The sequence below is a fragment of the Pleurodeles waltl genome, chromosome 6, assembly GCF_031143425.1.
Source record: "Pleurodeles waltl isolate 20211129_DDA chromosome 6, aPleWal1.hap1.20221129, whole genome shotgun sequence".
Taxonomy (NCBI): Eukaryota; Metazoa; Chordata; class Amphibia; order Caudata; family Salamandridae; genus Pleurodeles; species Pleurodeles waltl.
Genome location: NC_090445.1, coordinates 1,508,416,229 through 1,508,440,141, shown reverse-complemented (window position 1 = coordinate 1,508,440,141; position 23,913 = coordinate 1,508,416,229). Strand labels below are relative to the sequence as shown.

Below are 23,913 nucleotides of genomic sequence, written 5' to 3'. Positions count from 1 at the left end.
GAGGCAGAGAAGTAATGTGGGCGCGCCATGCATAATGTGGTCTTTCCTTCATGTTCCAAATTTTTTCAAAAAATAAAAAAATCACCCGCCATCCTTAACTAATTCCACCACCTTGCCGGCCTTTCTTTCACCTCCTGCAGCTGGGCTTTCTTATTTGAGTTGAGACAAGCCCAATCAACCTCTTTACAGTGTGGCAACAGTGGGTTACAAGTTTTTTATTTTTGATCGACTGTTGCTATCTCATAGCTCTGAGTGTTCAGTTCAGAAACTGATGTAAATAATAGAGGCTCTCTATGAGAACCATACATAATTCTGTATACCTATACAATTTCTGAGCCAGAGAGCAACTTGGTGGCGTGATAGGCGCGCATTTCACTAGCTGTTCAGGACATGTTAAGGCAAAGACCTCTGAGTGTGAAGTAATGCCCTCTATATGGCGCTAAAAGCAATGGCACTCGCCCATCAGGGAGCAGCCTTTCATTAGCACCCAGAACTCTTAGCCTGAGTCTTGGCTGCCATTGGGGTGTCTCCATTGAGACCCAGTAATGTTGCCTGGGCCAAGGCATCAGTCACTTTTGGGAGCATTAAGGACATGAATAGGATTTTGGTCCCGAATCCTACAGAATCTCTGCAGCAAAAGGTGACACCAGCAACCAACTTCCAATGTAAGAGGAATAGAGGCAGTAAAGTGTGTGCAGTCCCACCGTTGTTATATGGTGGAAAGTTATATGGGAGAAGTTAAGGAAAGTTATGGAGTGACACCAAATGAAACAATCCTGTGCATTGGCTTACAGAACTTTTTGAGCAGTCCACACAGTAAAAGGCCCCAAGTACAGAGCCCTGTGAGAGGCCCAGCCAGCATGCACAACCCACTGCAGTAGGAAAAAACGGAAAAGGAACACAACCCTCACGGTAAAGCTGGAGACTATGGAGGGCTTCTGAGTGACACAGTAGGCTAGGCTATGGGTGGAATTGTTCCAGTGGGCATCTCAGCCATAAACTTATTTGAATCACTTCATTCTTTACACAGACTATTAAACACAGGGGTATTAATACTGGACCTTCTGAAGCAGACTGAAATCCTTCAGATGCTAAGAGAATTTCTGCTGGATACTTATAACTTAAGATTCCTCACCCTTAGAATACCCAAATTTGTTAGTCTGGATTGGGAGAATGTTACAGCAATGCTTCTGTGTGCTGTGATGAATCTGTAATGAAGTGATGGAGCTTATTCACATATAAGTGCCACCTAAGCGTGCTGACATTTATTCCATTCTTTTTTACGCTCTGCTCACAGATCCAGATCTCCGCCCCAAGTTTGTATTTTTTGACAACTACAAGATTGACCTCAGACATTGTGCTAAGGATTATGACTTCCCACGAACACAACAGTCTTCAAGCCATGTCAGGATTGCAGGAAACAGTTGTCTGTGAAGAATAGACACAACTTAAGTCTATGGTGCTTGGGATCCAGTCAAAACTCAAAGTTATGCAGTAAATGCACCCTTATGCACCCAGGCAATCCAAGAGTGGGAGGTGAAAATGTGATCTATCATAAGAACAGGTCAGGGTCAGAAGTCGCTAAGTCAGAGGGTACTTCTTATCCTGTTCAGTGAGTCAGTGCCATGTGAAGTCCCCTTCCTGCTCAAAGTCTTGATGACATATTGTTTGGGGTCAAGGACAACAAGTCTTCATGTTTATTTTGTCCTCGGGACAAGTGGTCCCAACCTCCTATGGCTCAAACCCTTTGGCTGCCAGTTTACATTACCACATTATGGTGCACAGAAGTTAATTGTCTGCAACTGAGGTAATATTTGTGTCCACATGCTACTACTATTCGAGCTTGTATTTATGGTCCATTAATACAAAGCCTCTATTATTAGTGTGAGCCCTCTAAATACATGTTGTAAGCTCGGACTGCAGAGCTGAGAGTGGTTCTAGTAAAAAAAAGAATGTGTATACACGTTTGCAAAGTTTAACATGTAATGCTCCCAGAATGCTCTCTGATTACATGCAGATATTTTCAGAAGCTAGCAAGCAAGATTGACAATTATTTGCTTTCAAAATAAAATGTTCACAAAAAATGCAACCGGGGAAAAAACGTTTTGCTAAATTATTGTGAAATTTTAGGTACCATTTCTTTGAAACATCATTCAGTGAAATGTTTGTTGCATGCTACTATTCCTAAAAAAAATATTTGTAATGTAAAATGAGTGAAACCACTTTCAACAAAATTATGAGAGACATAAAATTAAACAAGCACTGGAAAAGCCAATAGGTCCAACACTGGTAGACAGTTTTTTGATTTCGTCAATGCGTGTCTTATTTTGACATGGCTTTTGTAAAACTTTATTTTTGTGGGAGATGCTGGGCCCTCACCATTGTAAACAAACTTTGTCAAAAAGCAAAAATATTTGTTTGGTTTCAAAAAGCACTCATTGCCTCAGTTTCTGGCACAGAGCAAAACTATTTTGTGTGCCAATATGCTCCTTCTAAACAGCGGATTGCAATCACTTTCAATGAAGCCAGCCGATGGATGCATAGAGAGTAAGAATTAATTTTAATAAAAGCAAACATTCTTGGTTAACGCCAGACCTAATCAGGGGCCCAGTTTTTATAGAAAGTCGCAAAAGTGCACCCGTTTTACTTAAGCCCTTGTCAGGAGTCGATTTCCAACCTTTCCAGTGTGGGGAAAAATTATGGAAGAGCTTGTGAACGCCCATAAAACATACAGGCTAGTAGATTTGCAAAGACTCAATAGGGCATTCCAACCCTGTAACTTTTGCTTACCACTGCCTCCAACCTCATTATGTAAAGCTACAGAAAGTTGCAAATTAAGGAGATTGCTAGTATTCAAGCATTACTATACTATTAGCCCTGGCATTATCAGAGAGGCTATTATCAGAGCTCTAATATAATGAGATTGCTGCCACAATGTGTCGCCGCTGTACATGGCACCAAAGGAACAAGTAGTTTTTTTTACAGGACAAGTAGATTTATGAAGGACCATGACCTATGGAAAAGATGATATTTTTTAAATTCCACCCCCAGCTATTCGCTTGGAAACCACAGGTTGTGTGGACTTTAGTGTCTTGCTTTGATAGGTTGCCTGGAAGAGACTATCTGAGTTTTCTGGTGATGTCCAAGTGTATATGAGGGTCGCCCTTTGATGGTTCTAGAATTTATGGACCGATGGCTGGTTTGGTGCTCAAACCATTTAGGGATAGTGGAGCCACTGCACAATCTTTAGGACTCTTGTCTCTTGCAGAGCAGTTCAACAAATAGTGCAGGAATTTGTAGCAGGCCAATATCTCTGCTCCACCCAGGTTGTGACAGGTGCATCATTGCTAAATTGTATGGGTCATCTAAGTGAGATATAGAGCAGGTGCTTCTCGTCTCTGGTGGAGAACCTTCTCTGTTTGTCTTCTGAAGCTTCAGGTGACCCATCTGGCTTTCCTTCCATCCATCAAGGGAAGTCTGGTGCAGATTCTCACTGACAACCCGACTGTCATGTGGTACTGCAACACACAGGGTGGAGTAGGGTCCTAGATCTTGCACCCGGGACTGCTACACCTCTGAAATTGGCTTGACTAGCAAAACCTATTTATGTTATCCCAACATCTAGCAGAATCTCTGAATGTAAAAGCAGGCAAGCTGTAGAGAAATCATCTGAAGGATCACGAGTGTCATTTCTATCCTGAGGTGGCAGGGGACATCTTCAATTAGCAGGGAATGGCCTAGTTGGATTTGTGCATCACAGTCGAAAACATATAGGGTCAAAACTACTGCGCACTGGTGTTTCATCCAGGAAAGTTACCGGAAGATGCACTCCAACAGGGACACTGCTCTCCTTACGTATTCTTGCCACAGCCTCTCCTGCCTTGGGTTTTGTGGAAGGTCAGGACAGGCTTCGGCTCAAATCATCTTAATAGCCCCAGACTGGACCAGGAGAGCAAACTATACCAAGTGCTCCTGAGCTTAAGCATTTGCCCTCCGATCCAGTTAACCAGTCCACCTGCCTCGGTAACCAGAGAGCGTCCTGTACCAGAGTTTCTGCAACCTACACCTCAATGCAAAGTGGTTAAGCGGTAGCTGTTGAATGGACTTGATCTACTGGTAACAGTAGCCAATGTCATTCTTGCAACCTGACACCCTTCAATAAAGTCAATATGTGCTGTGCACTGGGAAAATCTTTCTCTCCGGTGTGGTGCTAGTTACACCTGCCCTTTGTAGGCCAGAATTTCAGATGTAGTGTTCATTCCATCATTGGCCCAGCAAGACCTTTTCATTGGCACCGTCAAGGTTTATTTATCTACCCCTGTGTTATTTATTGTTTTCACCTGATCATCTCTATTTCTCTGTTTAAATCTGCTGTCTGGGTGCCTTTTATCAAAGGTCTGATGTGTTTCCCCTGGAGACATTGCTCATGCCACCATGAACTTAGTACTGACATTTCTTAAGTGCTCACCTTTTTAGCTAAAGTACAGCTGTTCACAGCAACTTCTGACACTTAAAACAGTTTTCCTGATTGCCATTGCCTCTGCACACCGCGTGAGCCAAATGCAGGTGCCCTCAATTCAAATGTCATTCACCATTTCCTCCTGTATGTATTACTACTGAGGACCTGGTTGACCTTCTTTACCATAGATGTGAAACCTTTTCACAATTGGCTAATCTATCACCTATCATCTATTTTTTGTACCACCTCACCCTTTGAAAGAGGAGGAGAGGCACCTTCAGCTCAAACCAAAAAGGGTTTGAGTTTTTATATCAACTGCACAAAATAACATCTTCATGATGATCCGCCCTTTGTGGGATTTTCTGGTGCAAAGAAAATTAGTGTTGCAGGAAAGAACCCTGTCGAAATAGAAAGTCTTCTGCTTTAAAACCTGCTATGCACTGGCCAAGAAGCAACCCCATAAAGTTGTGGGCTTATTCCACCAGAGCTAGTGGCGCTATGACAGCCTTGGGAAGATGGTATCGGTTCAGGACATCTGTCTGATTGCGAGGTGGGCATCCATGCACACATTCAACAAACCCTGCTGCTTTGAAATCCAGGTTAGATGGGAGGACCATTTTGCCCACTCTGTCCTCCTGCAATATTTCCTAATCTGAGTCTGCTCCTTAGTCCCTCCACCTTTAGGTATATATTCTAAAGTTGAGGAATCTGCAGTTAGAAGTATGCATCAGAAGAATAAGTTACTTAGTTTGGGTTACAATCTTTCTGGTGGATACTCTGGGTAACTGTAGATTTTTAACTGCCTTCACAACTCACAGTTCAGTAGAATAGACTCATGAATATCAGAGTAAGTTTCCAAAGTTCAATATTGGCACTACTGTCACATCAGTTTAACAGTGTTACCAAACGTGCAGTTTATTCGGAGGGCTCAGAGTCTGAGGCAGCTGAAAGAGAAAGATTAAGGGCCTGATTTAGAGTTTGACGGATGGGGTTACTCTGTTACAAACGTGACTGATATCCTGTCCTCCCTATTACGATCCCATTATATCCTATGGGAATCGTAATATGGCGGATGTTATTTCCCTTATGTTTGTGATGGAGTAAGCGGTCCGCCAAACTCTAAATCAGGCCCTAAGACACTGATGTCAGCGCACCAGATGGGGTATAAAGTCACTGTGGAGCCACGAGCTACCACCTACTGATGTGCAGGAGCATTATTTCAAAATTCTCTGTATCAGTATGGCGCATGTAGCTATTCTGCAGGTGAAGAATATTTAGTTCCAGTGTCCACCAGAAAAAGGGTTACTAATGGTAAGTAACTTGTTCATCTTTTTTTTTTTTTTTTTTTGGGTGTGCTTCCACAGGATTTCCATGGAATCACAGTCACACAATCAGACATTCATCTATCCATCAACGTACACAACCATCCATGCACTTGCATTCAATCATCCATGGTTTCAGTCTGTCTTTTACTGAGCCCACTGATTCATGCACTCGGTTTCTGATCCATCCGTGCACTGAATCATTCTTTCATTCACCCTCTCACCTACCCATGCAATGAGCCACACAAAATGGGCAGTTATTGGCATTTCATTTATTAAGAAAATGTTTGACGTACAAACTTTGTCTGTTCTTCCCTAGTTAAGTGTTATTCCTATATGTTGTCTTCTTGCACGTAAAGACCGAGCCATTCATAACACTCCACTCTTCGTTGGGTTTTGTTAATTTTAGCACTCAGGACGTTCAGTGTTTTGCATACTGTTGATTTAGCCGTGGTGTGTGGGCTGGCATGATGCACATTTTCCACCTCCTCAATAGACCACTGTTGATGTAGGACTCTGATGTGCCTTCTCCCAAAAGCTCCTCTAATGCACATTTGTTTTTATTTTTCTAAGTACAAACTATGCCTGAAAATGTCTCCCCGTGCGGTATAATTCTAAATGACAATGCTTTGATTTTCCAGTGACAAGCAACATACATATTTTTAGAATATTGTCTCTTTCCTTGTGAAGTCAGGCTGTATGTAGCGTAATGGTTTGAATTTCCGACTTCCCAGACACCCCGGGCACGACAGTGCTCGCTTGGTTTTCTGCTACCCCTCCGCTTTCATGTTTGTTAGTCACCGGCTGGACAGGATGGCCGAGAACCGTAGAGGCGCTGGCCTGGTTTCCTCTCCGCTCTCGCCCCTGCTTCCCACCCTTCCTCCCATCTGTGGACTCCTTTCAGCATTCCATGACGAGCTGGCTCCATTTCTGAAGTCCGCGGCCAACGGCTCATTTCGGTGGCAGTTGCTCTCGGCACATAAGAGGTCCTTGGAACTGTGCAGGCGAAGGAAGAGAGGGAAAAAACTTCCAGGGGGTGGATGGGAAACACGTCTACATGTTCCTTTGCGCAGACTGTCATTTCCATGCTTCGGATTAGGGAGCCGGGACAGATGCACTGTTACATTGAGCCATAAAGTACTCCTTTTAGTATAAAGAGCTATAAAGTGGTGTTTTTTGCCGTTTTCTTTCAGTTTTTGCGAGCATCCCAGAACAGCCCGGCATGCCTTGCCCAGGAGAAGACCGTGAGTACCACATTATACTAAATCATTCTTGTACTCGGGATCGAAAGTGCTGCTTTCTGTAACAAAATGGAGTAAAATCGGAGCTATGTTTACAAGTGTGTTGACATCGTGGAGTGGCAATGCAGATGGCAAAGCTTTTCAGTGTGCGTTTGTGTGTGTGCAGTGTGCAATTAACGGGGCAACCTTGTGTTACCATGTGTCTTCAGGTTGTGGTTCATACGTGCTAGTCTGCGGAGGCTGCTCCAAACCTCACTTACTTTTTGTATAATTCCCAAGACATGATGATCTTCCTCATTGTGTCAATGGATTTGCTGATACAGATAACTTTTCAATGTGTATCTGGAAGAGAGGTGTGGCTAGTAAAAACTGGTGCTTATAGTCCTAAATAGTGTTTTCCGTCCTGCCTGATGATCTCCAAGCCTCGTTCCAATGTGCATCATTGTACTGAAATTCTCAACACTGGACTCAGTGGACAGTTTCTTAGAATCTCATGATGCTGTTTTACAGAGCGGCTTCCAAGGCACCCTGATTCTAAAGTATATTGTGGTCGTGTTTATCAATAAATATTGTCCTCTAATTTATGTTGCACAGGAAATGACGCTGGTGCAGATTGAATCGTAAACCCTGAGCGGTTGCTTTATTCTTTGAAATATTCTCTCTGCCAACCAGAATAATATATATGTGACATAATTCAATACTGTTTTTGAATGTATTTGTTCCGAAAGTTATAAGTTTATACCGTCATGATCGTACTTGACTCAAAAGCAGTGTAGGTTAATTAACAAGGAATGTTCTATTGTGGTCACCATTAATTAGGTGACATCTTTCTTTGGTAGGTCTGGATTGACGGTTCTGCTGTCTGCAGACCTTTGGGTACCAGTAGTTTGGCATGGACATACAGTGGTCTTTAGCGCCGCTCTAGAGTTGTATTCTCTTATGTCATGCGATTGGCTGTTTGGATGAAACCTTCTGCCTTCCATTGTAGTGCCTAACAGGCTATGTTAAAAATAAGTATACTCCATAATTGCACGTTAAATTATTTTTTATACATATGTTGTATGTACGAAGCAATCTTCTTTGCTATTTATCACAAATTAGCATTTTTTGATTGGCAGTATTTTCTCCCCATCAGGACTCGCATGTGATTCTGATCCTAATATAGCCTTCTATTATATTTTTATTGTTCAGCGTGGGGCGACCACCTTTGTAATAGGCAGAGGTAGCAATCACAATGCTGTGGATTCTATTTTCTCAGCTCCCTGAAGCTTCCCCTCGTGACTGACGGAACTGACTAATATTTTTTAAAAATCTGAGATTCCAGCTGCATTTCCTCACTCCTATAGAGAGTGAGACTTTTATTTCAAATTCTGTTACTTTTAATCTCTTGGAATTTCTCATTATTGTTACCGACCTCAGTGATACTCATTTTTTCAACTCAGAAGGATGAAAGGCTGAATGGACCCCTTGGGATTTGGACCTGTGACCAGGAGGCTAAAAAAAGATTCTTAGTCCACTGAGATACGAAACATCCAAGTCAGACATAGTGGCTTTGCCAATTTGTATTAATCCTCGCTGAAAGATGCATCCATAGCATTTAATAGTGTTCACTTTTATCTTACAGTCTATTTTTCCACAATTATTAATTTTCCCAAAATATTTCATGGATGTATTTTTTTGTTGACATTATATGTACTTTTTACCCAAGTGTGTTGGTCCGTATTAAAGTACCTCTGTAACCTGTAATCCATGTTTTGCAACATTCAGTATGGTGACTATCACATTGCCAAGGAAATGGGAGTTTGAGGCCTGGTAGTGGTTCGATTTCCTACTAACAAAAGGAAGTGATAACTCTGCATTTCCATTGTAAGTCTCCTGCCTGTCCAGCAGTCTTGCTGCCTATTATCAAGTGTCCCTCCCAATAGTAGGGGTACTTGGGATTTGCATCAAGATCTGTTGGCGAAACACAGTCATGTTGACTGATACTAACCTACTGTTAGCGATTATCTTTTTGAATGTAATCAGTTTATGCCAGTTATACACTCTTTGACCTTCTTTATTTTCCTTTGACAGAGGAGTATATTTCCCATTTGAAAGGGCTCCGGTATAGTCCACCCTCTTTTTGCATTTTGGCGGTATTATATGTACTTTTTCAAATCATGTATAGGGCCTGTATGAAGTCTCTTCAGCATTAACACCCATATAATGTGCGTATGTATGTCATTGCATGCATTGTGTAACCATACATGCCTAGTTGCAATTGTGCTATTGTGTACAGCAATTGACAGCCCCATTGGTCCAACTTTGCGCTACCTTATTACCCACTATAAAATAAAAGAATAGCCAGCAGACTGCTCTCTTAAACACTGAAATCAGGTGACTTGAATCTTTTTTCCCCGAGTATATTACTTCAGTGTTCAGTGAGTTTAAAAAAAAAAATGGTTTGATGATGCCTCCAATGAGTTATCGGAAGCTCTTAATGGCAACTGTTTTACATTCACAATATCAACTTTTATTCTAGGAAACAATAAAACAATCTTTGGCCCATAATCTTTCATCTTGGCACAAATATAAAGATGAACAGAATTGAGCACCATTTTGGAGGAGTCTGAGACAATCTGGCACTAGCTCCTCATTGATTTCAGCCTATCGTGAACTCAACATCTAGATATCATCGTGGTTGCAAAAAATGGAAAGTGATACTACTTGTCCAGTTATCTGAAGTCTAAATTCAGATAGCATGTCCATTTTATCATCTGTGGCATTTTTGTGTATGTGTTTTCACATGTGTCTGACTGACTGAAATTTCACTTAAAGCTGAAGGACTCTAGAATGAGAATACCCTCCATGGTCCAGGGTGGCCTCACCAGGGGTGGTTTATGGACCTATCTCAAAAGGTCTCAGGAGAACTACATGACGAATGTATCTCCTGTCTGTCAACCTGAACCAAAACAGTCTGTCATCATCGTACTTAGCAGCTATTGAATATCCACAAAAAGACCACTTGAGTCCTCCTCCAGAACATGTGAACATCCTCAAGAAATCCAAGAGACAGACACCAAGACTTTTATGATTTGAGACGAACAATGTTCACCATGTTTTTTTTTACTTGAGCATTAACCCAAGAACGGTTTGTGAAGAAACAGTATTGACAGAGAATATTTATTAGACTTACCCAGGCCTTCAATTATTTTCTGTTATATTGTAATGTACGGTTATACCATTATAGTGATAAAGACTTTTCTTAAACTTCAAAGAAATTATGCCCCCTCAATAGAGACTTTCATTTGTAAGCTTAATTACACCCATACCACATTGATGTTCCCCTTTTGAATGTGTGCAAAGCCTGGCCAGCCCTATCTGTTTTGGAAGTTGCATTTTTGATAGTTATTACATAAGCGTTTTTGGTAATTAGCACATAAGCAGGAGAGGTACTGTGAATCAGATCATTTAATCAAATGAGCCCTATACTAATTCGAACAATAAAAATGTCTCTTTGAGCGCCTCTCTTCTTCCTACCCAAAGTGAACTCGATTTTCACTCAATTAGTTTCACTTCTTTACAGTTTCCCAATTCATTTGACTGCTTAAGAATCTTCCTTTTGTTATAAACAACAGTGGAAACCCATGGCTAACAAGGGGACTAGGGGTTCACATAAAATTATTAAAGAAACAATGGTCCCTAATTGAAGGATGACTATATATATATATATATATATATATATATATATATATATATATATGTATATATATATGTATATATATATATATATATAGGAGAACAATCATTCCCATTTGCACTTTCCAATCAACACAAGATATATCGTTTTAGCAGTTGAATTACACGAAGAAATTAAGTGGGAAAAATGTTCAATAAGAACAGACTTAGATAGTTTCATAATCTACATCCATGGACCTGAAAGATGTATTGCTCCATCAGGAGAGTTTGAACTTGGAAGCAATGAAGAGTTTAGCAGCTGCAGATCTATGAGGTGTATAAAATGTTGTGCCGCCCCCATAGATACAAAGACTTAGCAAAATAGAAGTACGATAGAAGATTCTATGAAGAATACAAAGAATGTTAAGGACATTTCACTTTTTGATAGGAAGCCAATATTTATCTTTGTCAGAGACTGAATCAAATTTAAACTATAAATGGTTGCCTTCCCTTAGATGTAAAGGGAGTTAGAAAACCACTTTGAGTCTGGGATAGTCACAATGTGAGCCTTGACACACGCAGACATTCCAGAGGAACCTCCGCATTGGGTGGGCTCAACACTGTGGGTGTCTAAAGAACAACATCCCCAGATCAGGCGATGTGGCCCAGGACCCTCAATGGTGGTTGAAGGCCACCAACCTGACTTTCAGTAGGCTATTTTCCTCACCCTTCCTAGAGTTCATGGAGGGACGAATTCATCTGCTCAGCTGAAGCCATCTCGTTGAGATCAGAGGCCCGTGGTCTCTGTTTGCCAAGAGGCAACACATCAAACTTACAGTGCTGTGTGCTACCTGGCCAGCTCTCAAAGCCTTTCTGCCTTCTGTCAAAGGCAGCCTTATGCAAATTCTAATGGTCAACATAACCGCCATGTGGTTCTCTAGCAGGGAGGGTTGAGTGGGGAAATAGATGCAGTGCCATGATGGGCTGATGCTGTGGCACTCACTGGGCCATTGAGGTCACACTTATGGTCAACCATCAGTCAGGATTCCTGAACACCAGAGCCAATGAGCTCAGCAGATGATATCTAGAACATGGAGGTAGCGCAAGTTGCCTTCACCCAGCGGGGCGTGCCTTGGTTAAATCTTTTCACCACCACAGAGAGTGCTTACTGTAGTGTCATTTGTGCTCTAGAGTTTCTGCCTCAAAGCTCCTTGTGAGATATGTTGTGCTTTTGGTGGGAATATGGTCTCATCTACGCTTTCCCACCTCTGTCACTACTTGCCAGGGCTCAGAAGACTGTCAGGAGAGACTAGGCTTGAATTATTCTAATAGCCCTGTAGTGGTTTGGAGCGCATGGTACTCAGAGATTCTGAGCCCATTTGTTCTTGGCTTGCTACCTGGGCAGAAGGACTTTCTGTCCTAGCAGTGTGTTGGGTTCTTCATCTGAATCTCTGCATCCTACATCTCTATGCACTGAGATTTAATAAAATAAGTTGAGTAGTTTTGACCTGCTGTTAGAGTCAGTAGATATCATCTTGGTGGTGCGCCGTCCATCCACAGGGTTGATTTATTGTTGACGTTGGGAAACGTTTTTGGCCTGGTGCTGGGACTGCCTAATCTATCTGTTGAAAGCTATACTTTTTGATAAACTTCTAAGTGTACTGTCATTGGCCCAGAAAGGTCTTGCTGTGTGAACTGTCAAAGGTAATTTGTTGACCCTCTAGGTCTTTGTGTTTGTCTTCTTACCCCCCCCCCCTTAGGGCTTAGATGTGTTGTTCCTCCTGTACCATTTTGCTTTTGCACAGCAGGGTCTTAACATGTTTGCTACCTTCTTAATGGCCACATTTTTCAAGCATATGCACAGCTGTTCATTGATACTCCTGACCCTTAAGACTGTTCTTCCTCATTGAGATTATTTTGTGCCCCTTGTTAGTGAACTCCACCTGCTGCAAGCACAACCATCCTTACCACCTTCTTTCTGCTCGGGTTGGTCCACTAGGCTTGGCATTCTTTCTACCAAAGGTAATGTTGTCCCTCTATGTGGGGCAGTCTATCGAGATCCTTGCTTTTTTCTTTCCTCCTGTCATGGCTACTCACCTGAAAAGCAGGTTGTCGGCATGGGGTGATGAATATATGCCTGACCACCCAGGACACCTATTGACACTACTGGTCTCTGCAGGTGTTCCGAAAGGGAGGGGTAATTGGAAGAGACAGACATTGGTACACCTTGCTCTATGGTCCAGCCTGGCACCCGATTTCGTGGGAGTGCAAAGGTCATCTTCAGTGTTCCATCAAGCTGTATTATCTAAGTGTGAGGGACAAGAGGCACAGGGATTAGTGTGGCACGTTCTGGGAAACCTATAGTGCTAATTCAACAATAATGTTGTTAAATGAAACAATAATGTTGATCACCTGACACCTTGGCAGGGAAGTCCAAATTATCTATTCTTCACATGCTCACATGTTCTGCTCTCACCCCGGGGTCGTTCATATAAGGAAGGGATCAACTCTCCTACAGTATACACACAGAGCTCTAATAGTCAGGGCACATTTAAAGGGTATAAAACACACTATCAGCATCAGTAGGTTCACTCTGATCTTAATGTTAGGCAAATGATAAGCCAAACATCAATAAAAAGGTAAACAAAACAATAATACAATGAGAAACAAATTGTAAATGCCACATTAACCCTCTCAAGCTCCTATTCCCTTGGTTTCTGTGTCACACTTCAATACACAAATAACAGTTCACCCATGTACTCAAGGCACATGAGTGTTCTCAGCACAACGAGTATCAGCAATGTCTGTAGGGCAAGGCACATCAAATAACCATTAGTAAGGAGCAACAAAGTGATTAGTAATGTTCAACAATGTTCAATGTTCAGAACTCGCAGCACACCAAGGACAAGTTCTATTAGGCCTCAATGAAGGTCAATCGTGATGTGCGTAATAAACTTGGTCAGGAAACTCAACTTAAGTCACCAAAACTCTAAGATCTCTCAGCAAGCGCAAGTTCACTTAGCCGACTTGGGCGGATTGTTTAATCTGATGAGATGCGTTGCTGGGTAGAAGTGTTGGGAGGCAGCAGCACAAGCAAGCAGAAAACAGCTGGTGCGGTCTGACGCGAGCAGAATCAGCTGCTGCAGTCCAACACATATGTGAGTTGCTATTGAAAACCAGAAACATAGCCAAGCACGGCAGCGCACTGGGCGTGGCTATTTATAGCCAATTGGAACAGCCGGTTGTGAGCACGTGGCCTCATGCGCCGCAGAGGGATAACAACATATGGGTTGCCTAGCAATGTGGAAAACATGGTACCGTGCCCACTCAAAATGCGCCAGTGCACAAACATGATCTAATGAAGCAAGCATTGGCATAATAAACAAGCATTGGTTCTGTAAGCCAGCATCGGCACAATAAACAAGCACTCGTTCTGTAAACAAGCAGTGGCACATCATAGAACTGGTCCAGACAAAATACCCAGAGCAACATTAAGGATGAATAAAAACCTGATTGACCCTGACCCCCTGAGGATGGTGGCAAATAGTACGGGGCATGGCCTTCAGGTTCCTCACAGGACCACATACTTCAGAGGAAAACGAGAGGCCTCATCAGTTGGACCACAGGAAAGGCCTTAATGTTTACATAGATCGAACTAAGTAGGACCGAGTGGATGATTGGATCTTCGTGGGGTTCTCTGGTGTGAAGAAGTGGATAGTGGTCCTGAAGGGGACTTTATCTATGTGAATGGTTTTCTAAATTAAAATATGGTATGCTTTGGCCATGAAGGAATCTCCAGAGGGCCTTTGGGTTCATGTTACCAGAGTTAAGGCTGCCTCTTTGGCCTTAAACAGGGATTGTCCCAGTGATGGACATCTGCCAGGCAGCTACATGGGTGTCCATCCAAACCATCACCAGACATTACTGATCTACTGCTTTGCATGGAGGGAAGTTTTGCCCACTCTTTCCTGTAGAAATTCCTGATGTTCACTTCCCACACCCTCCGCCTTTTGAGTGTTACTGATGGGTATCTATTAAAAAAACGAGGAATGTGCAGATACTCTAGCTAACTGCAAATCCCTCATCCCCTGCCCTTCTTCCCATTCTGTGGAGTGCACTTTGTGGTTTTGATAAAGTTCTATTTTAGATTCTTCACATTGTCATGGTTCATAGTCTAGTTCTCCACATTTAAGGATATGGAATGCTTTGTGGTAAATGGATGCTGGTGCACAGTGGTGGTGCCTGTATATGGCATTGCCATGTCACCTGCAGAGGCAGTACAAAGTCACAGCAGAGTCTAATGGAACCTCCTACTGATACCTGGAAGCATCTACTGGAAATGTTTCTGGATCAGTCTGGATTCTGGGGAAATACATAAAATGAAGAATCTGCAGTTAGATAAAATATCCACTAGAAATAGCAATACTGAAGGTGTGGGTGTGTTTGTCAAGGCGCTATCCCTTCTATACAAACATATTCTGCCAATGTTCTGCCAATTTTGCTCTACAGGACTCTATCTTTGTTCAAACACTCTTTAGTGGCAAAGTGCCAGATGTTAAAAAAATGCAATTTTGCATTTCTTAAATAACGAGTTCATATAAATCGCTATTTAGGTAATGCAAAACACTATGTACATAGACACCGATTTCCTAATAGCTATTCCTACAAAGTAGGAATAGCTATAAGGAAATTGGTATTAAGCAATCCCATTGCTTTTTAGTCAATGGGCAGTTTTGCATTTCTATAAACAGTGATCTCTTAATAAGAAATCACTATTTAGGAAAAGCAAAACCAGGGATGTTCAAGGGCAATAGGCCTTCCTTGGTGCGCCCCAAAAATGAGGGTTGCACCTGTAGAGCACACATGTGCCTAAAGGGCATGTGTGTTCTCCTTTCAATTTGAAAAAAAGCCCCTTGGGGTGCTTATTAGGGGCGAACGCAAAGCATTCAGTCCCCTTATGTAATCTCTCTTTGGGCTTCTAACCACTCCCATGTCATGTCAGTCACTTTCATTGGTTCGGGGGCTTGCCTTTTAAAATCCACTTGTTTTGGATTTGGGTGTTTAGCCCTCCTCCAAAGCACCAACCAACTACTGAAAACATACGAGGCTTGATGTTTTCCGTCTGGTTTCTGGACTACTTTTTCTCTTTATTTGGCTTCGCGATCTCGCTGGGCAGTAGTCGAGCAATTTGCATGACATCGATCCTGTTACATAGGCAATTGCACTTTTGCCAGTTAGATAGATAATTGCACTTCTGCCGGTTGCATGGATAATTGCATTTTTGCCGTTAGGTTTCACTGCGAGCAAACTTTTATTTCCCTTTGTGTTTCTACTTTGCACCGATGGCAGCCGTCGGCTCGCTTATGTGAAACTTTTACTTTTCGGTTTATAGGGCAAGAAAAGTCTGGTTAGTTATGTGAAACTGTTTTACTTTAAATTTTCAATTTATGTGGCAAGAAAAGTCTAGTTAGAAGTTTACAATCCTAGTAGCCTTAACTCGCGCAAACGCTAGACCCATCGCAAATGTTTGTTTACAATTGCAACTGGTTACCACCAACTTCAAGTAGGTGGTAATTGCATCTCCTAAATGCCTAAGTCGCATTTAGCAAATGCTTTGTACATCAGAATAGAAATCACAAATAGGGAATCCATATTTGCAATTTCCTATTCTGGGAATCACAAATTGCGATTTTTACAAGATAGAAATCACAATTTGCAAATCCTTTAGGGCCTCTGTACATAAGAAAAGGCGTTTTGCATTTCTTAACTGTCCAAAATACTGAATCAGACTGTTAAGAAATGCAAAAGGGTGGGGGGTGGAGCTAGCCAGCCAGCAAGATGGCTGGCACTCTGTGATGCTCCGCTGAGGCAGGGGGCCTTTTCAGTCATTTCTCCGTTCAGGACAGATCTGCTGCTGTGACGGTGCAGCGGGGGTGCACCTGTATTGGTGCTGCCCTGACTGCGCTTGGAATAGCCGGTGGAGGCGGCGGCATTGTATAGTAAGGCGGCGGAGGCGGTCTGCCTCGTGACGCGACGGGTTGGAGAGCCGCGGGCGCGTGCCGTTGGTGTTTGGTCTGTGCTGCTCTGACGGCGGCGGTGTTGCTTCGGCGCCGCCACAACTTACCTGGGGGGCTAAGCAGGGGGCCCGATCGGCAGTCATTTCGGACCGCGGTCCCCTCGCAATTTTTGTCCCTGCGGGCTTTGGCGGCCTCGGCGGGGGTTGGGCGCCACGCGGCCTGGAAGTACGAGTGGGCGCGTGGCGCTGATCAGAGCGCTGCTGCCCTGTGGGGACTTTTTGGGGCTAAGTGCTGCTTGTGTTCGCAGCCGCGCCCGCTGAGGGCACCTGTTGGCCAACGGACATGCCGGGGGGCCGTTCGGCGGTCGGGTCGGACCGCGCCCCTGACTCTCCGGTTCCCTGGTCGGGTGGCCGGCTGGTGGCCACGTTATTGGCGGCTGCTAAGAGGGTCTGAGGCGGAGTAAGAAGCAGGACCCTAGATCTGTGGAGTTGGGCCTTTGGAGCCTTTTGGGCCTGGAGGATGAAGATACTGGCGGAGCGGCGACTCCTTGCTGTGGCTGACACCAGGCTCCTTGTGTAGTGGGGCCTGTAGTGTGGTCTGGATGTGGCGGTGGTTGGCCTGGTGAGCGACAGGAGGTGGCGGAGTGCCTGTACCGGCGGAGCGGTGGGTGGACGCGCTGCCTGCTGTGGGAGCGGTGGACTGGCTCCACGAGCCGTGAAGCTGTGGCCGACGGATGGTGCTGTGGGGATCCGGCTCCCTGCTCTCGGTGAGGTAGCTTGGTCTAGAACTGAGCCCATATTGGAGATTGGACGGCGTTGCCGGTGGCGGAGGGGGCTGGTTAGCGCGGACATTGGTGGAGCCTGTGAAGGTGGACTGGTAGCTGACCTGCGGTGGCCAGTTGCTTACGACATTGGTGGTGTGTGGCTGGTGACGGACTGCCACTTGTGGGATGGGAAAGGCGGAGCAGAAACAAGCGAAGCTCTCCTTTAAGGGGGGCCGGCGGAGAGGGGGAACATCTACTGCTCAACCAGAGGAGCTGGTGATGGAAGAGGGGCCTTCGGATGGGTCGGTTAAGGCTATGTTTTTGGAGTTGAAGACAAGCCTGGCCGGAATAGATGGGAAGCTGGACCATCTAACAGAGCAGCTTGATCGTATCAGAGCCCGGGTGGAGGATCATGATTCCCGTATTGACCAGTTGGAGACGCGAACTTCTGGGCTGGAGGACACGCAGCGCGACAAGCGTGATAATTTGCTGTGTATGGAGAGGGTGCTGGAGGTCATCCGAGCTAAAAATGAAGATTTGGAGGCTCGATCGCGTCTTAATAATCTCTGACTGGTTAGTCTTCCAGAGTCCACTGATATGGGCAGAATGGAGGATTTTGTGGAGGGAATGCTTTCTGACCTTTTCCCCGGACAGCTGTCCCGTCTGCTGGTGGTGGAGAGCGCATCGGTCCCTTGGACCCCGGCCCCCTCCTGGGACCCCTCCGCGCCCTGTCATTATTTGGCTTCTGAATTACCGTAATCGGGATGCGATTCTGTGATTGGCTAGGGAGCGCCGGCCGGTAATCTATAAGAATACTGAACTGAGTTTTTTCCCGGATTACACCCCTGGTGTGCAGGCTGCGCGCAGGGCGTTTTTGCCGGTGAAGTGCTCTCTGGCCCAATACGGATCCTAGGTTCTCCCTCATTTACCCGGCGAAACTGAAAGTGCAGCATGGTGGGACCCTTCAATTTTTTACGGATCCGAAGCTGGCGGCGAAGTTTGCCAAGACTCTTCCTCGGAAATCTGTGGCGGCGGCCCCGGATGATCGTGCTGTGGAGCGTGAGTCCCTAAGCGACAATGATTGACTGCCGTGGACATCACCTGTGTCTCCGGACATTTGAGTGTGCCGCTTGCATCCGGTTGTGGAACCTTCTATGTTTTCCCTCCTGATGATGCTCCTTAATTTTGGGCCCCATGCTCGCCCTTCCCTGTCCTGGTTAGGACGACGGGTTGGGTGGCTAGCTTCCCGCCCGCTGGTTGAGTCCTGTTTCTGTGTTTGGTTGGGTATACTTGCTTCATGGAGGAGGGCTTCTGACTTGACCCGGTTGGGGGGTCTGCGTGGGTGGTGGTTGGGGGGGTTTTCGGATTTGTTGTTCTATGCTTCTTTGATTTCTCTTAAATGTGTTTTGGGGTTGAGTGAGGCTGGCCGGGCTGGGAGAGTGGCAGTACTGCACTTTGTGTTTGGTGCGATGCAAGGATGACATCGGTGGGTGCGACTTTGATCCTTTGTCTCACTTGGAATGTACGAGGCCTGAATGAAAGACGAAAGGTGCGACTTATGTCAGCATATGTTAAGCGGCAGAATGTAGATATATGCATGCTACAAGAGACGCACTTAGTGGCGGCTACTCTGCATTATTTAAAGGCAGGGTGGATTGGGGATTGTCACAGCTCTGTTTATTCGCGCTATGCCAGGGGGGTAGCGATTCTAATACGTAAGGCGTATGGTGCATTCGTAGGATTGTTGTTGACCCTCATGGACTCTGTTTTATTCAGCGGAACACTGCTGGACAGGCCGTGTCATCTCGTGTCGGTGTATGGACCTAATTCAGATGATCCAGAGTTTTTTTGTGAAGTCTGGCGACTGACTGAATCGTTGGGGGGAAGTGCGGTGCTTTGGGGGGGAGATTTTAATGTCACTCTTGACCACATTCTAGATAGAGAGAGCGCGGCTTGGGTACAGTATCCGTCGGCTGCGCATGTTTTATCTGCGATTATGGAGGACGCTACGCTGGTGGACTTGAAGCGGATGAAGCACGGCGTGGCGAGGGAGGGCACTTGCGTCAACTATGTGCATAGTAGTTGGTCGCGTCTTGACTGCTGGCTGGGTTCGCGGGATGTGGCTCTGTGGACCCGATCCGCTGATCATTTGGCCCGCACGCTGTCGGATCATTCACCGGTTCGATTGGAGCTGGAGATACCTGGTGGGCCTGCGCGGGCTTTTATGTGGCGGTTGCCTCAGGGGGCGCTCCGGGACGAGAAGTTCCGCGAGGAGATACGCCGCAATATTGTTTTATATTTTGAACTAAATGCGGGCATGGTGCGGTCGGCTGGCACGTTGTGGGAGGCTTTCAAGGTGGTAGTTCGTGGACTCTGTATCTCGAAGCAACACGGTGTGCTGTGTGCGCTGCGATATGAGCTGGCTGAGCTGGAGGCTCGGATAGCGGAGCTGGAGTCCCGTTTGGTGCAGGATTGGTCTGGTGATACGCAGTCGGCTCTTCAGGCTGTGGTATCTTCGTACGAAGAGGCGTCTCTGAGGGAGATACACTTCCTAGGGAAGTTTGCGCAAGCACTGCGATACGGAGAGTGGGACAGAGCTGGGCGCACATTGGCGAATTTGCTCTGCAGGCCGTGGGCCAGCAGTTATGTGACTGAAATTAACAATTAAAGAGGGGAACGGGTCGTGGGAACGACTGAAGATCTAAAGGTATTTACTACATTTTTTCAGGATATGTACTCGGCTCCTTCAGTATTATCTGAGGAGGTGATCCAGGGCTACTTTTCGGAGATTAGTCTCCTCTGGTTTGATAGAGCGCACAGGGAATATTTTGATGCTCCTATTACTGAGGGAGAGGTTAAAGCTGCGATTCGTAGTTTACCTGGCGAGAAGGCCCCTGGTTTGGATGGGCTGACCCCAGCGTTCTACAAAGAATATGCTGATATCTTGGCGCCCCATTTGTTAGAGGTATATGCAGAGGCCCTGAGCGCCGGGGCCCTTCCGGCTTCTCTGCGTGAGGCGCTTATCGTTACGATTCTTAAGCCTGGGAAAGATGCATACAGCTGCGATTCGTATCGCCCGCTCTCTATGATTAACATAGATAACAAAATATTGGCAAAAATGATAGCGGCATGGTTGCAGCCGCTGATGACTAAGTTGGTGTTGCCGGATCAGTCAGGATTTATTCCGGGACGGTCCACTGCGCACAATTTACACACCTTCTTTGCTGTGGCTGGCTCAGTCGCTGCTGATGACGAGGCTGTGGTGGTGTTTTTGGACGCTACAAAGGCGTTTGATTCACTGGTATGGCAACATCTGTTTGCGCTCCTTGAGAGAGTGGGAATGAGTGTACGCTTTGGGAATTGGATACGTTTGTTATATTCGCAACCGGTGGCTCGTCTCCGGCTGAATGGATGTTTGTCGGAGCCCTTCGTGGTGGAGCGTGGAACCAGACAGAGGTGTCCTCTGTTTACGTTGCTTTATGCGATAGCAATGGAGCCTCTGGCGGCCTTTCTGCGACAGCACCATGGTGCTAGAGGGTTTCCGTTTCGTCAGAGATCAATTTTTATATCTATGTATGCAGATGACGTTGCGCTGTATGTGCGGGAGCTTGCGCAAAACTTGGACGTGCTGTTAAATGAGATTGTCCGGTTCGGGCGAATCTCTGGAATAACGATAAACTGGTCTAAGTCTGTGGTGTTGCCTCTTTCGTCCGGAACAGTGGTTTGTTATCCTCTTGTCTGGGCGGATGGCCCGGTCAGATATTTGGGACTTTGGTTAAGTTGCGATGTTGAGACGCTATGGGTGGCCAATTATGGTAAAGCCATGTCTTGGCTGGAGGACAGAATTGTGGCGTGGCGTTCTTTGCCTTTGTCTTTAACTAGACGGATTGCGGTGGCAAAGATGCTGGTATTGCCCAAATTTTTATACTTGTTTATTAATCTTCCTCTGGTGCTTACGGCTGCTTTTCTGCAGCGGCTCCGTTCTGCAATGGTTTGCTTGGTCTGGGCTGGGGGGCAGCCTCGCATCACATGGGAACAATTGGTGCTACCGTTTGAGTTGGGTGGACTTGCAGCCCCTGATCTGGTGCTTTATTATTATTGTGTGCAGGCTCACTTTGCATATTATTGGATTCGGCCGATTCGCTATTTGCCGCACCTTGCCCCGGAGAGTGATGCGGTGTGGCCAGACGGGCTTGAGCGAGTGTTTGGGAATTTATTGAGGGCTCGTTCCCGGGGCGTGGATACAGTGGCCTGTATCGTTAGGGCCTGGACGGTCCTGCTTAAGCGATCTGGGGTGTGTGTGCCTTTTGCACCGTCTATGTCCGTTACGGCTGTGGCGGATGAGGCGATGTTTCATGATTCGCAGCTGCAGAATTTTCTCCGTACTTTGGACTTGGTATCCTTGGAGGACTGGTTTGCCGATGGGAGGTTGAGGTCCCCGGGGGAAATACTGGGGGATGGGCCTGCTAATGCGCTGCATCACTTGTTTGTGCTGCGGATACGCACTATGCTGAGCGCGTGGTATCCCAGTCTTCCTGAGATTCCGCCGACTTGCCGCGCGTTGGAGGTGCTGTGGAGTGTGCAGTCGCCGAAGAAGCTTACTTACTAAATTGTATGGCTGTATACAGGAGCAGGGGGAGAGGACTGGGGCTGGCTGCTAGGGCGAAGTGGGAGGCTGATGTGCGGGAGGACATTTCAGAGGATGTCTGGAGGGCGTGCTGTGCGCACATGAAGGAGTTATCGCCCAACTATAGGTTGCGCCTTATTCATTTTAAGTTCCTGCACCGCTTGTATTATACCCCTCGAAGCCTGTGCCTTATGGGGCTGCGAGCGGAGGACGCCTGTGTGAGATGCCAGGCTCCGGCCGCTGATTTCCTCCATTTAGCGTGGCACTGTGCGGAAGTATATGGCTTCTGGAGGGAGGTTTTTCACGTGCTGGCCCAGATGACGGGGCTGGAGCTAACTCAGTCTCCTGTAGTAGCGCTGTTGGGTAAGGTGAGTGGGGTGCCATTGACTGTGCGGCGAGTAGTCAGTATGCTGCTACTGTTAGCGAAGCTTAGGGTGGCAATTTGCTGGGGTTGACCTCTTCGAATTTCAGACTGGCTGCGGGATGCTGCGTTTTGCCAGGAGCAATTGATAATTTATTGGGAACTAGCGCCGGAGGGCTCTAGACCACGAGATATTTGGGCGCCCCTCCGATCCTATCTTGCGTCTGTGTCTAAATGAGGAGCCTTTCTGCTGACTGGATATCCTGATACATTGGTTAGGTCCTCGCTTCTGGGCGTGGTTGCTGAATGAGATGCTTGCCGATGGCCGATGGTGCGGACTAGTTCCTCCCGGCCTCCTCTGTGTTTGTTTTTTTTTTGTTTTTTTTCCTCCTTTTTTCTGTTAATTGTTTTTTCAGGGTTGGCCCCTTGGACTTGGCGGTCTGCTGAGGATGGTTCGGATGTGTGATGTATATACATGGACATTTGATATCGTTACTGGACTTTGCCTGCTAGAACCTCATGGATGCCTAGAGACATTTGGCACTGTCTGTGCCTGGCGAGACTTTGTGGTTAAATTAAGTTGTCAATGCATTTGTCCTTATATTGTGTGGGCTGAAGGGGCAACCTTGTCTGTTTGTTGTCTGTTGTTACAATAAATGAATAAATAAATAATAAAAAAAGAAATGCAAAAGGGCTTTGTACATCTGGCCCAATGTTCCTAAACAGTTTCTTACGTTTAGATAATAAAATCAAACTGGTGTCCTAGCATCTACATAGTCTTAGGATTTGGTTGTAACATGGCTAACTCGAACCTAAAGATGTCTCAGAGATGGCATTTATATCCCTCCACACACAATACTACCAGAATTGTACTGTGGTGAATTTGTTACTAGGTTTGGTAATTCTGGCAAGGTCTACTCTTAGTTCATTAATCCCAATAGCCAAACGTGTCTTCCACACGTTTCCAATCGCTGAACCTATTTTAAGAATGAAAGATGTCTATGTGTCAAAGAGGACTCTAATATTGTTTTTGCTTTTTTAGGGTGAACTGGGGCTTGCACCAGCATCATAGGCCATGAAAAGGGTAGAAGATGTCGGTATTGGGATGACTTCTAAAGATGAGATGCTCTATTCTTCCCCATTCAGACAAAAATGCAGGTTTTCATTGTCTGTGTAAAAATGTGCTCACAGCATTTAGTGATGTTGTTTTGATCAGCATAGTCTTTCTCCAGCCATAGTTGTGTCTGGGTGTTGGTAGCACACATCTGACGAGCAGAGGCAAAGATGGTAAGTTGCACTTTTGTTACCTTCTAGCTTAGCCAGTGCTTGTTGCTGATACTGTGCAGTATAGGTAAAAAGCAGAATGTATTGCCGATGTTATTGTTTGCATCTGCAACAAAAAAAAGAAAAGAAAGAGCGATGACGCAGCCAGTGTTGAGGGACGCATCATTTCATAGCCTTGTGTA

General features: G+C 45.4%; 1 protein-coding gene across 2 annotated transcripts in view; it reads left to right on the top strand.

The window, feature by feature from the left end:
- The window catches only part of PRKCZ (protein kinase C zeta), a 604,208-nt gene that overhangs the window by 167,134 nt on the left and 413,161 nt on the right, over positions 1-23,913 (top strand). For both annotated transcript variants that reach the window (XM_069240998.1, XM_069240999.1), the window contains exon 5: positions 6,975-7,025. In XM_069240998.1, coding sequence (XP_069097099.1) covers positions 6,975-7,025 — 51 coding nt within the window. The remainder of the gene's footprint in view (positions 1-6,974; positions 7,026-23,913) is intronic.